Raw genomic sequence first — 13,865 nt, forward strand, 5'->3', positions numbered from 1 at the left:
GTTGGATCTCCTTGCAGTCCAAGGGACTCTCAAGAGTCTTCTCCAACACCACAGTTCAAAAGCATCAATTCTTCGGTGCTCAGCCTTCTTCACAGTCCAACTCTCACATCCATACATGACCGCTGGAAAAACCATAGCCTTGACTAGACGGACCTTTGTTGGCAAAGTAATGTCTCTGGTTTTGAATATGCTATCTAGGTTGGTCATAACTTTCCTGCCAAGGAGTAAGCATCTTTTAATTTCATGGCTGCAGTCACCATCTGCAGTGATTTTGGAGCCCCCAAAAATAAAGTCAGCCAATGTTTCCACTGTTTCCCCATCTATTTGCCATGAAATGATGGGACCAGATGCCATGATCTTCGTTTTCTGAATGTTGAGCTTTAAGCCAACTTTTTCACTCTCCTCTTTCACTTTCATCAGGAGGCTTTTTAGTTCCTCTTCACTTTCTGCCATAAGGGTGGTGTCATCTGCGTATCTGAGGTTATTGATATTTCTCCCAGCAATCTTGATTCCAGCTTGTGCTTCTTCCAACCCAGCGTCTCTCATGATGTACTCTGCATATAAGTTAAATAAGCAAGGTGACAATACAACCTTGACATACTCCTTTTCCTATTTGGAACCAGTCTGTTTTTCCATGTCCAGTTCTAACTGTTGCTTCCTGACCTGCATACAGATTTCTCAAGAGGCAGGTCAGGTGGTCTGGTATTCCCATCTCTTTCAGAATTTTCCACAGTTTATTGTGATCCACACAGTCAAAGGCTTTGGCATAGTCAATAAAGCAGAAATAGATGTTTTTCTGGAACTCTCTTGCTTTTTCCATGATCCAGTGGATGTTGGCAATTTGATCTCTGGTTCCTCTGCCTTTCCTAAAACCAGCTTGAACATCAGGAAGTTCACAGTTCACATATTGCTGAAGCCTGGCTTGGAGAATTTTGAGCATTACTTTACTAGCGTGTGAGATGAGTGCAATTGTGCGGTAGTTTGAGCATTCTTTGGCATTGCCTTTCTTTGGGATTGGAATGAAAACTGACCTTTTCCGGTCCTGTGGCCACTGCTGAGTTTTCCAAATTTGCTGGCATACTGAGTGCAGCACTTTGAGGCCCACTTGACTTCACATTCCAGGATGTCTGGCTCTAGGTGAGTGATCATACCATCGTGATTATCTGGGTTGTGAAGATCTTTTTTGTACAGCTCTTCTGTGTATTCTTGCCACCTCTTCTTAATATCTTCTGCTTCTGTTAGGTCCATACCATTTCTGTCCTTTATCAAGCCCATCTTTGCATGAAATGTTCCCTTGGTATCTCTAATTTTCTTGACGAGATCTCTAGTCTTTCCCATTCTTTTGTTTTCCTCTATTTCTTTGTATTGATCGCTGAGGAAGGCTTTCTTATCTCTTCTTGCTATTCTTTGGAACTCTGCATTTAAATGCTTATATCTTTCCTTTTCTCCTTTGCTTTTTGCTTCTCTTCTTTTCACAGCTATTTGTAAGGCCTCCTCAGACAGCCATTTTGCTTTTTTGCATTTCTTTTCCATGGGGATGGTCTTGATCCCTGTCTCCTGTACAATGTCATGAACCTCCGTCCATAGTTCATCAGGCACTCTATCTATCAGATCTAGGCCCTTAAATCTATTTCTTACTTCCACTGTATAATCATAAGGGATTTGATTTAGGTCATACCTGAATGGTCTAGTGGTTTTCCCTACTTTCTTCAATTTCAGTCTGAATTTGGCAATAATGAGTTCATGATCTGAGCCACAGTCAGCTCCTGGTCTTGTTTTTGCTGACTGTATAGAGCTTCTTCATCTTTGGCTGCAAAGAATATAATCAATCTGATTTCGATGTTGACCATCTGGTGATGTCCATGTGTAGAGTCTTCTCGTGTGTTCTTGGAAGAGGGTGTTTGCTATGACCAGTGTGTTCTCTTGGCAAAGCTCTATTAGCATTTGCCCTGCTTCATTCTGTGTTCCAAGGCCAAATTTGCCTGTTACTCCAGGTGTTTCTTGACTTCCTACTTTTGCATTCCAGTCCCCTATAGTGAAAAGGACATCTTTTTTGGGTGTTAGTTCTAGAAGGTCTTGTAGGTCTTCATAGAACTGTTCAACTTCAGCTTCTTCAGCATTACTGGTTGGCTCATAGACTTGGATTACTGTGATATTGAGTGGTTTGCCTTGGAAACGAACAGAGATCATAAGAACCTCAAACTTCTTATTCTTTGGAATATGGTTTTTTATTTATTTTTTAACAGTTAGTAGAGGAAACAGTCAGACCTGCTCCATCTAGAGAGATTCCTTTGAGAGTTGATGGCCAGATAGAGACAGGTAAGATGTGAGAGAGTCTTGAGGAATTGGTTATGGCAAATGTTCTTTGCTCATGGATGGTGCTGGCTCTTGTTTGCACAGACATACCCTTTCCACACTCCAGTCAATGCAAAGGTTGTAAAGGACTACTACAAGATCATTACCCGGCCAATGGACTTACAGACACTCCGTGAAAATGTGCGTAAACGCCTCTACCCATCTCGGGAAGAGTTCAGGGAGCATTTGGAGCTAATTGTGAAAAATAGTGCAACCTACAATGGTAAGAATCACCTGTCTTTGACTGCAAAGGTGACCTTTCAGATCCTTACTTAATTCCTTACTAGTCCTAAATTCAAACTAGATTGGACTGATGGAAAGGACCTACAATGTATTAGTGAATTTGAGGGTTATGAAAGTCAGGTAACGTATGTTTTTAGTCATTTAATAGATATTGCTGCTTTTTATTCCCACTTTTTAATGTATCCTCTGGAGAATTTGGAGTCTATCTGTTGAAATGAAACAATTGGATGGCGAGTATGGGAGGAAGAAGTGAGCCTAGGTAAATAGAAGAGGCATTCGCTGTGGATGGAACCCCCACAGAGCATGTGCTTGTGACTGTATTTGTCTTTAATTTGATCTACAAATATGTTATAGGGGCTGTTATATTTCCACTTTGCTCAAAAACTGAAAAGACAAGGAGGAAGAAATCTGTTTTCTGAGTCTTAAAGAGTTCAAGATATAGTACATACAGCTTTTGCATGTAAAGGATAAAATTTTCTGATTTCCAGTTGTATCCTTGAGCACAGATTCGTCTCTAAGTATAGAGATTAAGGGTACAGATTAACCATGGCACTTAATAATTGAATTACCTTAGATGACTTGTTTAGCATCTTACAACCTTTTCCGTTTTCTCACCTGTACGCATGGGACAATAGTTGTACCTAGATTTTAATACCTTTCACAAGCAGGCCTGACCCGTTTATCTAGTCTCATTTCCAGTGACTGGCTCCCATACCTACTATAGATATAGATTCCTGCCACACTCAGCATTGTATTTCACTAAATATCCTATCCCATGTCTTCATTCCTTTGCACAGTCTTTGCCCTTTGTAAGGAATGCCCTTTATTCTCTTTCCATTCATATTCCAGACCAGCTCATATCCTCGCTTCATGAAGATGTATTCACATTGCTCACAGTACCCATTTTTCAATCATCTGTGCCCCTTAGCACAATTAAATCAACTTTTATAGCTCTTATTATGTTACATGTAATTGATTATATATTTGATTTTCCTACCACTTTGTGACCTCCTAGAGAGACTATTCATCTTTCTGTTCCAAGGGCCTAGCAGAGTACCAGACACATACATACAAAGGAAGAATAAATTTGTTAGGTCCAACTATCATTTAAGTTGGCAAGCATAATTGCATAAAAAAAAAAATGGGTAGGTAAGAGCTGACATTGAAAATGCAGAGCTTGAGGTACCTGTGGGTCATTTAGGGGCAATGTTAGTAAAAATTTGGAAATGATTTTCTCCTTACATCCCCCTCTAGCTCAATCTTCTTTCTTCCTTATACCCAAATGATGATAATAGTAATGATACCACCATCAGTGGTATTACTATCCTTCCAGTTATACAACCTAGAAATATTAGTCATCGTTGATTCACTCTCCCTCTCCCGCACTCATAGATCACTAAGTTCCATAAATTGTACCTTCTAAATTTTGCTAGAACAAATTCCCTTCCTTTTGGTCTCCATTGCAACTGTCTTAGTTGAAGCCCTTGTCATCTCTTCTTTGACCTCTTGCAATTGCTTCCAGACTTTCTCTCTGCTGCTTGCCTTAATTCTTCATACTGTTGACAGGGTATTTTTTTCTGATATACAAGTTTGAAAAATTACTCTCTAGCTTAAAATCTTCAGTGCCTTTGTATCTCCTATGAGGCCACTGTAATATGTCCCATCCAGCCTTTCCAAGTTCCATTTCTGGTTTCTCTTCCTCACACATACCTGTATTCCAGTTGTATAGAACTACTTGTGATTCCTGTTGTGAAATGTGTTGCTTCGTGTTTCCATGAATTTGCTTACTTAAATGTTTTTGCACAATTCTTCTTCCCTCTGGAATGTTTTTCTACAATACTATCTACCTGGTGGACTTCTCTTCATTAATGACATTGCTCAAGTATCAGTCACAACAAGCCTTTCCTGTTCCTGGTACTCAGATTTAATTGTTTTAAAACTGTTGCAAACCCTCCACAGTTCATAGTAATCAGTATGTTCCTCTATTTGCACTTACACTCACTTTTTAAAAACTTTAATTATGGAAATTGTTAGGCATATACAGAAGTAGAAAGTAAATAAACTTCAGTACACCTATTCACCCAGTTCAGGACTTACCAGCATATGGCCAGTCTTGTTCATTATTTATATTTCCAGATATCATATCATTTCACTCATAGATATTTCAAGCACTTATACCTTGTTGTATAGCAATTTATTTTCATGTCATTTTCTTTGACTAAACCAAGAACTTTCTAAGGTAGGACTTGTGTCTTATTTTCCCTTTAATCTCATCATTGAATATATCACAGTCATTAAAAAATTGCTGAATGAACAAATAAATGCCAGCTAATTAATTAATAAGTAGTTGAGAATAGAGCTAAGGTTTAGGCTCTGGGGAGCACTTACTTTAAAAGAATTGACAGGAAGATAAACAAAGGATACTGCAAGGAAATAGAATTACTGTTTAGAAGAAAATGTTTTGACTATCCCTATGATGAGCTTAAACTAGGGTAGCCATAAGCAGGGAATGTAGGTGATAGTTGGAGGATTTTGTGAAACTCTTGTTAGGGACTTCAGGGAAACTAAAGTAGTAGTCTGAGCTAGGATGGAGATTGTTTTCTGACGAAGGCTTTGGATTAGCCATGTGTTGGGCGGACATCACAAACCATGAGTTCTGCAAATGAAAATTGCAGTCACAAATTTTGAATGCTAAAGATGATCTCCTTAGTCATCCTTAAATAAATTGTCCTTTCCCTATCCATAGTATTATTTTCAAGGTATTAAAGGCAGCAGTATCAAAGGTAGTCTGCTGTGTGTGGATATACACAACTAAGGGAGAGAATTAAAATTAGTGTATTCATCCATATTATTCATCTGGTATGTGTTAGGCACTGAAAAATGGAGGTAAGACTGAACATCTGTCTGACTCAGCAGCTAGGTTGGTGCAAGTCTGGAGAGGTGTTGGTACTCTTGCCTCCTGTGTCCATGGTCTCATCTCTTCCTGTTTGTTTCTCTGTAATCTAGGGCCAAAGCACTCACTGACCCAGATCTCTCAATCAATGCTGGATCTCTGTGATGAAAAACTTAAAGAGGTAAGACATTTAAAATGAGAGAAGGGCGGTAGAATTTGAAGCTGGCAGGTACCAGAATTGAGGAAGTAGGGAATGTAACAGAAGATTAGAGAAATGAGGGAGAAGCAGGTCTTTCGTACATTAGAGTCTGGAAGGGACCTTAGAAATCATATAGTCTAATTACCTCCCTTTTGTTGATGGAAAAACTGAGGTCCATAGGAGAAACTAACTTGTCTTGGGCATCGTGGCTGTTAAATAGTAGAGCTAGGATTAAAATCTAAAATCCACATAACACTTTAGAAAGGGCTAAGGAAATTGACTTCCTGGAAAGCCAGCTGAAGCTAAGAGACTGTTTTGGCAGGGATAAATTTTAATTTTTAAAAGATAATCTGTATTTTATCTTCTTAACAACAACAAAATATGGCAGCTGTACAGGCCTAAAAAATATAAATGTGATGATGTTAATATTGAAGTAGAAATTTCATGAAAGAAGATTGCCAAATGGCCAATAAACATGAAAAGATTATAAGTTTGGTTGATCATTGTGGAAATAAAAATTTAAACCAGTTAAACCAGTTAATACTTCATACCCACTTAGAAAGGCTAAAAAAAAAAAAAAAAACAAACTTAAACAAAAGACATGGTCTTCCCTGGTGGTCCAGTGGTTAAGAATCCAACTGTCAATGCAGGGGACACAGGTTCGATCCCTAGTGGGGTAAGATTCCACATGCCACAGGGCAACTAAGCCCATGTACCTCAGCTGCTGAGCCCAAGCTCTAGAGCCCGTGCTCCACAACAGGAGAAGCCATTGCAGTGAGAAGCCCATGCACAGCAACAGAGACCCAGTGCAGCCAAAAATAATTTTTAAGAAGATTTTTAGTGGGTTAAGACATGGAGCAATTGATATACAGACTTTTTCGTAGTATAGTCTAAAATGAATTTATTGGGTTAGATTCCCTTGTATAAAAGTTACTAATCAACAATAATGTGTTCAGTGTTTTCAGTGATAGTTTTACAGAAAAAACAGTGTGATATTAAAACTTAATTTGGTGAAGATGTTTTTGTTGTGGGAACTAAGCTGTTGTTGCCCAAGGGTGTATATTTTTGATGATCTACAAGACTAGAAGATAGAATACCTATAAGAATGGTTGACACATCTCTTTTGATCCTTTTACTGGAGTATTATTTCTTATCTGAATTTTTGTCTGGAACAGATGAGTTTACAATTCAAAGTTAGACTTTTTGGGACAAGAGAAATATTAATTGTCCTTAATACTCTATGATGATTATACCTCAGGGAAGCCTTTATGTTTCCTTTGCTTTGTTTCATGTCAGAAAGAAGATAAATTGGCTCGTTTAGAGAAAGCAATCAACCCCTTGCTGGATGATGATGACCAAGTGGCATTTTCTTTTATTCTGGACAACATTGTCACCCAGAAAATGATGGCAGTTCCAGATGTAAGTGGTCTGTATGTTGAATATTGTGAAGATAGTACAAAGGAAAGAAAAGGACAAAAGAGTGTCTGCATGTGTGTGTATCACTGGGGAGTTTGGAGTGTGGTGTTTGTCAATTCAAACTGGTATGTAATTTTTTTCTTTTTTTCAAACTGGTATATAATTTTAAAAAGAAACCTTTTTGCTATATGAGTGCATTATCATTGAAATCAAAGAGGCCAGGAATCTGTGATATAGAGAGGGTCTTTATTCCTGTTGTTGACATTCAGTATTTAATGCTCCTGAGTAGCTCGGGAGAGAAATTAGGATGCCAGGTAATATGGGAGGCTTTGGATTTAGAGGTGCTTCTTAACAAAGGAGAGTTTGATAATTACCCAGCATTTGTTGTCTTTTGTTTCAGTTTTTCCCTTTTGCAACTTTATGACAGGGCTACCATGTTGGGTCTCTGTATCATTTTGTTATAATGATCTTCCCTAGGGAATTCTGAACTGAGTTTCCTTTTGTGTTATAGGCATATGTTGTGTATGCAATAATGCTGTGAACCCTCTGCAATGGGACTAGGGGATGCGAGATTTTAATTGTGAATATAGGGCAGGGGTCCTTACCCTGTCAGGGCACATGAACTCTTAAAAGAATCCGTGAACCCCTTAAATTATATGCAAAGTTTTGTATGATTATGTGTCTTTCTGGGAAAAGGGTCCATAGCTTTTGTCAGGGTCTTAACATTATGACCCAGTGAAGGTTGAGAAGCTCTGGTATAAAGAATGGTTTCCATTTAATTTCTCATGCTTTCTTTTTACTAGTCTTGGCCGTTTCATCACCCAGTTAATAAGAAGTTTGTTCCAGATTATTACAAAGTAATTGTCAGTCCAATGGATTTAGAGACCATACGTAAAGTGAGTGATTTGGTCTAAAATATCTTTTTGGAAGCAAGTAACTTTATATGTGTATCTGAGTCCCTTGATTTCTTTTAATCACAGAATATCTCCAAGCACAAGTATCAGAGTCGGGAGAGCTTTCTAGACGATGTCAACCTTATTCTGGCCAACAGTGTTAAATACAATGGTGAGTATGTCTCCTTTTTTTCTCTTTCCATCAGTATATCCACCCAACATTAGTTAGCATTATTAAAATTTTGTTAAGTGCATAAAGCAGGCTTGAGCTGTGATAGTCAGCAGAGTCAATCAAGTGACTTAACTGCATTTTTTTAAAAAGACATATTTTAGTGTGTTCTGTAAAGTTTGCTAATAATGTTTAATGATGACAAAGCAATGTACATTTATTTTCTAAACTTCAAAAGCACAGACAAATGAAATGAGAATAAAAATCAAATGGATGTCACTTTGGGCCATCACTACTTTTCATGAGTTGTGAAAGCTTACCTAGTCCCCAGGCCCTTTGATGGAACTTAGGGAAATGTGTTAACATAACATAGACTATGGTGTGCTTCCTCAGAGCATGGAATTCCTGCTCAGTATATGAACTGATTGAATGATATGTGTCAGGTTCTGTGCTAGCTACTCCCGTCTACTGATGGGAAAGACATCACTGTCCTCATGTAATTCACAGTCCAGTCAGTGAAGAGAAACAGTTAAAATGCAGCTTATCAGGGGCTATATTAGAAGGATGTACAAAGTGCCCTAGAGGAGATGAAGGAGCACCTTCACCTAAGGGTTAGGAAGGCTTTGTAAACAAGTTAATCAAGTTCAGTTTTGAACAACTCACTTGTTAAATAAACATCTATTGAGCACCTAGTATGTGCTGGCACTGATAGATATTACAAATATAAAATCAAATTAGATATGTTCTCTGCCCCCAAATTGGCTATAGTTTAGTTGGGAAAACAAAAGAAAAATCACAGAACTTGTTGTAATGCTAGATGCACGCACAGAGTGCCAAAGTAAAACAGAAACTGAATATCTTAATCAGAGTGGGATGAGAGGAAGCTTCTTATAATAGAATTTTCTTAAGCTGAGTTCTAAAGGATCAGTGGAGTTTACTAAGCAAAGGATGTAGAGGAGACAGCATTATAGGCAGAGAGAATAGCATATGTGAAGGCACAGAAGCCTGAAATTACATCTTGGGTTCAAGAAATGAGTTATTGGGGTTGCAGTTAAGTGTAGAGTTAAATGTAGTGAATGACTGGTTATATGTAGAGAAGTAGATGTCAAATCATAAAAGGACCTGCTGCTGCTGCTGCTAAGTCGCTTCAGTCGTGTCCGACTCTGTGCGACCCCGTAGACAGCAGCCCAATAGGCTCCTCTGTCCCTGGGATTCTCCAGGCAAGAACACTGGAGTGGGTTGCCATTTCCCTCTCCAGTGCATGAAAATGAAAAGTGAAAGTGAAGTCGCTCAGTCGTGCCTGACTCGTAGCGATCCCATGGACTGCAGCCTATCAGGCTCCTCCGTCCATGGGATTTTCCAGGCAAGAGTATTGGAGTGGGTTGCCATTGCCTTCTCCGTAAGAGGACCTAGTGTATGCCATATGCCATATGCCATGCTTAAGAGTTTTTCAGGGACTTCTCTGGTGGTCCAGTGGTTAAGACTCCACACTTCTAATGCAGGGAGCAGGGGTTCAATCCCTGGTCAGGGAATTAAGATCCCACATGGTACAGCCAAAAAAAAAAAAAGTTTTTCAGTTCAGTCGCTCAGTCATATCTGACTGTTTGCAGCCCCATGGACTGCAGCATGCCAGGCTTCCCTGTCCATCACCAACTCACAGAGCTTCTCAAACTCATGTCCATTGAGTCGGTGATGCCATCCAGCCATCTCACCGTCTGTGTCCCCTTCTCCTCCTGCCTTCAGTCTTGCCCAGCATCAGGGTCTTTTCCAGTGAGTCAGCTTCTTGGCATCAGATGGCTAAAGTATTGGAGCTTCAGCTTCAGCATCAGTCTTTCCAATGAATATTCAGAACTGATTTCCTTTACTTTATCCTAAATGGAAGAACACTGAAAGAATTAAGCAGCAAAATGACAATCCCATGTAGCTCGTGAAGCAAAAAAGAAGAGGGAGCTAAGGGAATTTAAGAGCATTGCCTAGCATACTGAGGTCTCAACTAAAAATCTACATGTCTATATGACTTTTCTCCTACAGTATTCAGCAGCCCAAGTAGTGTGGCTGTTAAGTTCATCAGAAGGGACAGAGAATTGGGAGGAGGAGGTGAAGGAGGGGACAACCGGAAAGACAGATGAGAAAATGGGTATTCTGGGTATAGAGGATAGAATATCATGGAGGAATGAAAGAACAGGGCAAGTTCAGGGAACTGTACTTGGCTAGAACCTATATATTTCATTAAGAGAAGTGGTAGGAGATGAGATGAGCCTTCTAGTTTATTCCATCTAGGTTGGGTTAAAAGAATCTACTTTGTCCCTTGTATCCTTCTTCTTGCTGATTGTAAAGTGGAAATGCAGGTCATTTATCTTTCCATTATTGTTTCCTGAAAATACCTAAAGCTAATCAGCCCAAATTCTGGTAATAGAAGTTAGCAGCCTCACAGGTGTCTTAAAATGAATATAACAAGTAATAAGCAAGCAGGAATGTTACAGAGATGATGTTTGGCCTGGGGATAGCTGCCTTAAGATAGAGGGTAGGTTTATGAGGAGCTTAGGTAAGGCAATAAGGAGAAAAACCCAGAAGATGGTAATTGGAATGAGCAGAGGGCAGTAGACAAATCACAAGACAAAAATCAAATGCAAAATGAAAATGAATAAATATTCAGTTGTATCTGGTAATCAAAGAAATAAAAATTGAAGCAGATAAACCATCTTTTTTTTTTGCCTATTAGATGAGCTTGGTTTCCTTTTTAATGGAAGTATTCAAAATGCTAGTGAGGTAGGTACTCTTACATATGCAGTATAAAATTACGAGACATTTCTAGAAAGCTCTTTGATAGCACTGAGACTTAAAAATAGTTAAGTGAACAGATCTTATAGTCAGGTAGACTTGAATTTGAATATTGCCCCCCCCCCCCCCCCACTTCATAGCAGTATGACTTTGGACAAGCAACTTAGACTCTGCTTTCTCATCTGTAAAATGGGGGAAATAATAATACCCTCCTCAGATGGCTATTGTGAGGATTACAGGAAATAATGAATGTAAGTGCTTAGCATGTAGTAAGATAATCTGTCCTAATCAGAGATACAGAAAAAGCTATTCACAATAATGTCATTTATATTAATGAGAAATAACTTTGGAACGGTTAATGTAAAGGGAATGACTAGTTAGTGTGCCACCTGCATGATAGATTATTGTGTAAAGATTGAAAGCTTATTCTGAAAAACTAATGACAAAAGTGCTTAGAATGTTAAGTGAGAAAAGTAAAACACATAACTTTAATTTCATCTCAGTTATGCTTTTTATGAAAAGATACATACATTAAAAAAAAAGTGATGATAATAGTGGTTATTTCTGAGATGTAAGGTTAGGATTATCTTCATGTTCATCTTTTGTAGTTTTCCAAGTTTTCTACTGGTATGGAAATCAGGAAACTCTTTCAAGAGGATGTAGTTTTTGAGCTAAAATTTAAAGGATGATGATTATTGCAGCTAATTCTTTATTGAGCACCTGCTGTGCTGAGCAGATAGTCAAGTGGAGAAAGGTAGGGAAGAAGTTCCAGATAGAGAGTGCAAATGCTAGAAAGATGAGAGCACCTTGGACAGGGAAGTGCAAACAGTTGAGTTTGGCTATGGTGCAGAGTGGGAGCTAGTTTTGGTGTTAATAAAGGAGTTTTTAAAGTTCAGTTCAGTTCAGTCGTGTCCGACTCTTTGCGACCCCATGCATCACAGCACGCCAGGCCTCCCTGTCCATCACCAACTTCCGGAGTCTATTCAGACTCCTGTCCATCGAGTCGGTGATGCCATCCAGCCATCTCATCCTCTGTCATCCCCTTCTCTTGGCCCCAATCCCTCCCAGCATCAGGGTCTTTTCCAATGAGTCAGCTCTTCGCATCAGGTGGCCAAAGTATTGGAGTTTCAGCTTTAGCATCAATCCTTCCAATGAAGTTCAGATCAGATCAGTCGCTCAGTCGTGTCCGACTCTTTGCGACCCTATGAATCGCAGCACGCCAGGCCTCCCTGTCCATCACCAACTCCCGGAGTTCACTCAGACTCACGTCCATCGAGTCAGTGATGCCATCCAGCCATCTCATCCTCTGTCGTCCTCTTCTCCTCCTGCCCCCAATCCCTCCCAGCATCCAATGAAGTTAGGTGGGCCCAAATCATGAAAGGCACCTAGTATGTCTTACTAAGCCTTTAAAAGGACAAATCACCAATAAAGAAACTATTAACAACCATCCAAGTTAAAGCACTGAGAGTTTGAACTAAGTTACGAAGCAATAAAAATGGAAAGATGGGGACAGATGGTAGAGATGTTGAGGAAGTAGAATTGATAACCTTCATAAATGGCTAGAAATTGAGGGTATAGGTAAAGGACTACTGCTAAGTCACTTCAGTCGTGTCCGACTCTGTGCGACCCCATAGACGGCAGCCCACCAGGCTCCCCCGTCCCTGGGATTCTCCAGGCAAGAACACTGGAGTGGGTTGCCATTTCCTTCTCCAATGCATGAAAGTGAAAAGTGAAAGTGAAGTCGCTCAGTCGTGTCCGACTCTTCGCGACCCCATGGACTGCACTCTACCAGGCTCCTCCGTCCATGGAATTTTCCAGGCAAGAGTACTGGAGTGGGGTGCCATCGCCTTCTCCAAGGTAAAGGACAGGGAGAATTAAAAATGATGCCAAGTACTCCTGTTCTCTTGGTGAAAACATAAATTGGTACAAACTTTTTAGAGGACTATAAATGTGTATTCCCTTTGACTAAGTAAGCAAGTTCATCTCAAAGGAATATTCCATACAAGTTTGCAAAGGCATATGTGCAAATGTACATATGTTTGTAATTGCAACTTTGTAATTAAGGAAACAGCATTCTAAAATATCCAACAATAAGAAATTATTAATAGTTAAACTATGGTACATCTATATGATGGAATACTGTTTAGCCATCAGAATGGTAGATTAGCTAACAAATAAAGCTGTATCTTGTATATGCTGATACCCAAATATATCCAAGATATGTATTGATGAAAACTAGATCACTCAACAGTATATACAGAAGGATTTGTACATTTAGATCCTATGGAGGCCAGACAGGTAACATAAATGAGTTGAAATGGGCTCAGTAGTAATGATGAACTGAAGAGCCCATCTAAAGGGCTCAGTCACTAGTTCAATTGTCATAAGGAAGAATTACTAAAGGGAGAGGTGGAGGATAATCTTCACTTTATGCTTTTTTGTACTTAGATGTTTGAATTTTTTTAATTGAGCATGAAGTACTTTTGTTAATTTAAAAAATCTGGTTTTTGGAAGGGTGGATAAGCCAGATGACATTCAGAATTCTGACTTGGGCAAACTGGTGGTATCATTGACTAATACAGTCATCCCTCGATGTCCACAACTCCCAGGAATACCAAATCTGTAGATGCTCAAGTCACTTGTAAAATGGCATAGTATCTGCATCTAATTGTCACACATTCTCCCATATACTTTAAATCATCTCTAGATTACTTACAATACCTATACAATGTAAATGGTATGTAAATAGTTATAAATACAATGTAAATAGTTTCCAGTGTGCAGAAAAATCAAGTTTTGCAATTTGGAACTTTCTGAAATTTTTTTCACAAATGTTTTTGCCCAATGATTCCATCATTGTGGAACCCATGGATACAGAGGGCTGACTATAATAGGAAATAAAGGAGGAGTAGTTTT

At 39.1% G+C, this 13,865-nt stretch overlaps 1 protein-coding gene across 11 annotated transcripts in view; it reads left to right on the forward strand.

The window, feature by feature from the left end:
• Window positions 1-13,865, forward strand: part of TAF1 (TATA-box binding protein associated factor 1) — a 107,515-nt gene that overhangs the window by 30,259 nt on the left and 63,391 nt on the right. For all 11 annotated transcript variants that reach the window (XM_025276720.2, XM_025276719.2, XM_025276722.2 and 8 more), the window contains exons 28-32: window positions 2,401-2,578; window positions 5,605-5,672; window positions 6,987-7,109; window positions 7,910-8,002; window positions 8,087-8,171. In XM_025276720.2, coding sequence (XP_025132505.1) covers window positions 2,401-2,578; window positions 5,605-5,672; window positions 6,987-7,109; window positions 7,910-8,002; window positions 8,087-8,171 — 547 coding nt within the window. The remainder of the gene's footprint in view (window positions 1-2,400; window positions 2,579-5,604; window positions 5,673-6,986; window positions 7,110-7,909; window positions 8,003-8,086; window positions 8,172-13,865) is intronic.

This window comes from Bubalus bubalis, chromosome X (assembly GCF_019923935.1).
Source record: "Bubalus bubalis isolate 160015118507 breed Murrah chromosome X, NDDB_SH_1, whole genome shotgun sequence".
In the NCBI taxonomy this organism is placed as follows: domain Eukaryota; kingdom Metazoa; phylum Chordata; class Mammalia; order Artiodactyla; family Bovidae; genus Bubalus; species Bubalus bubalis.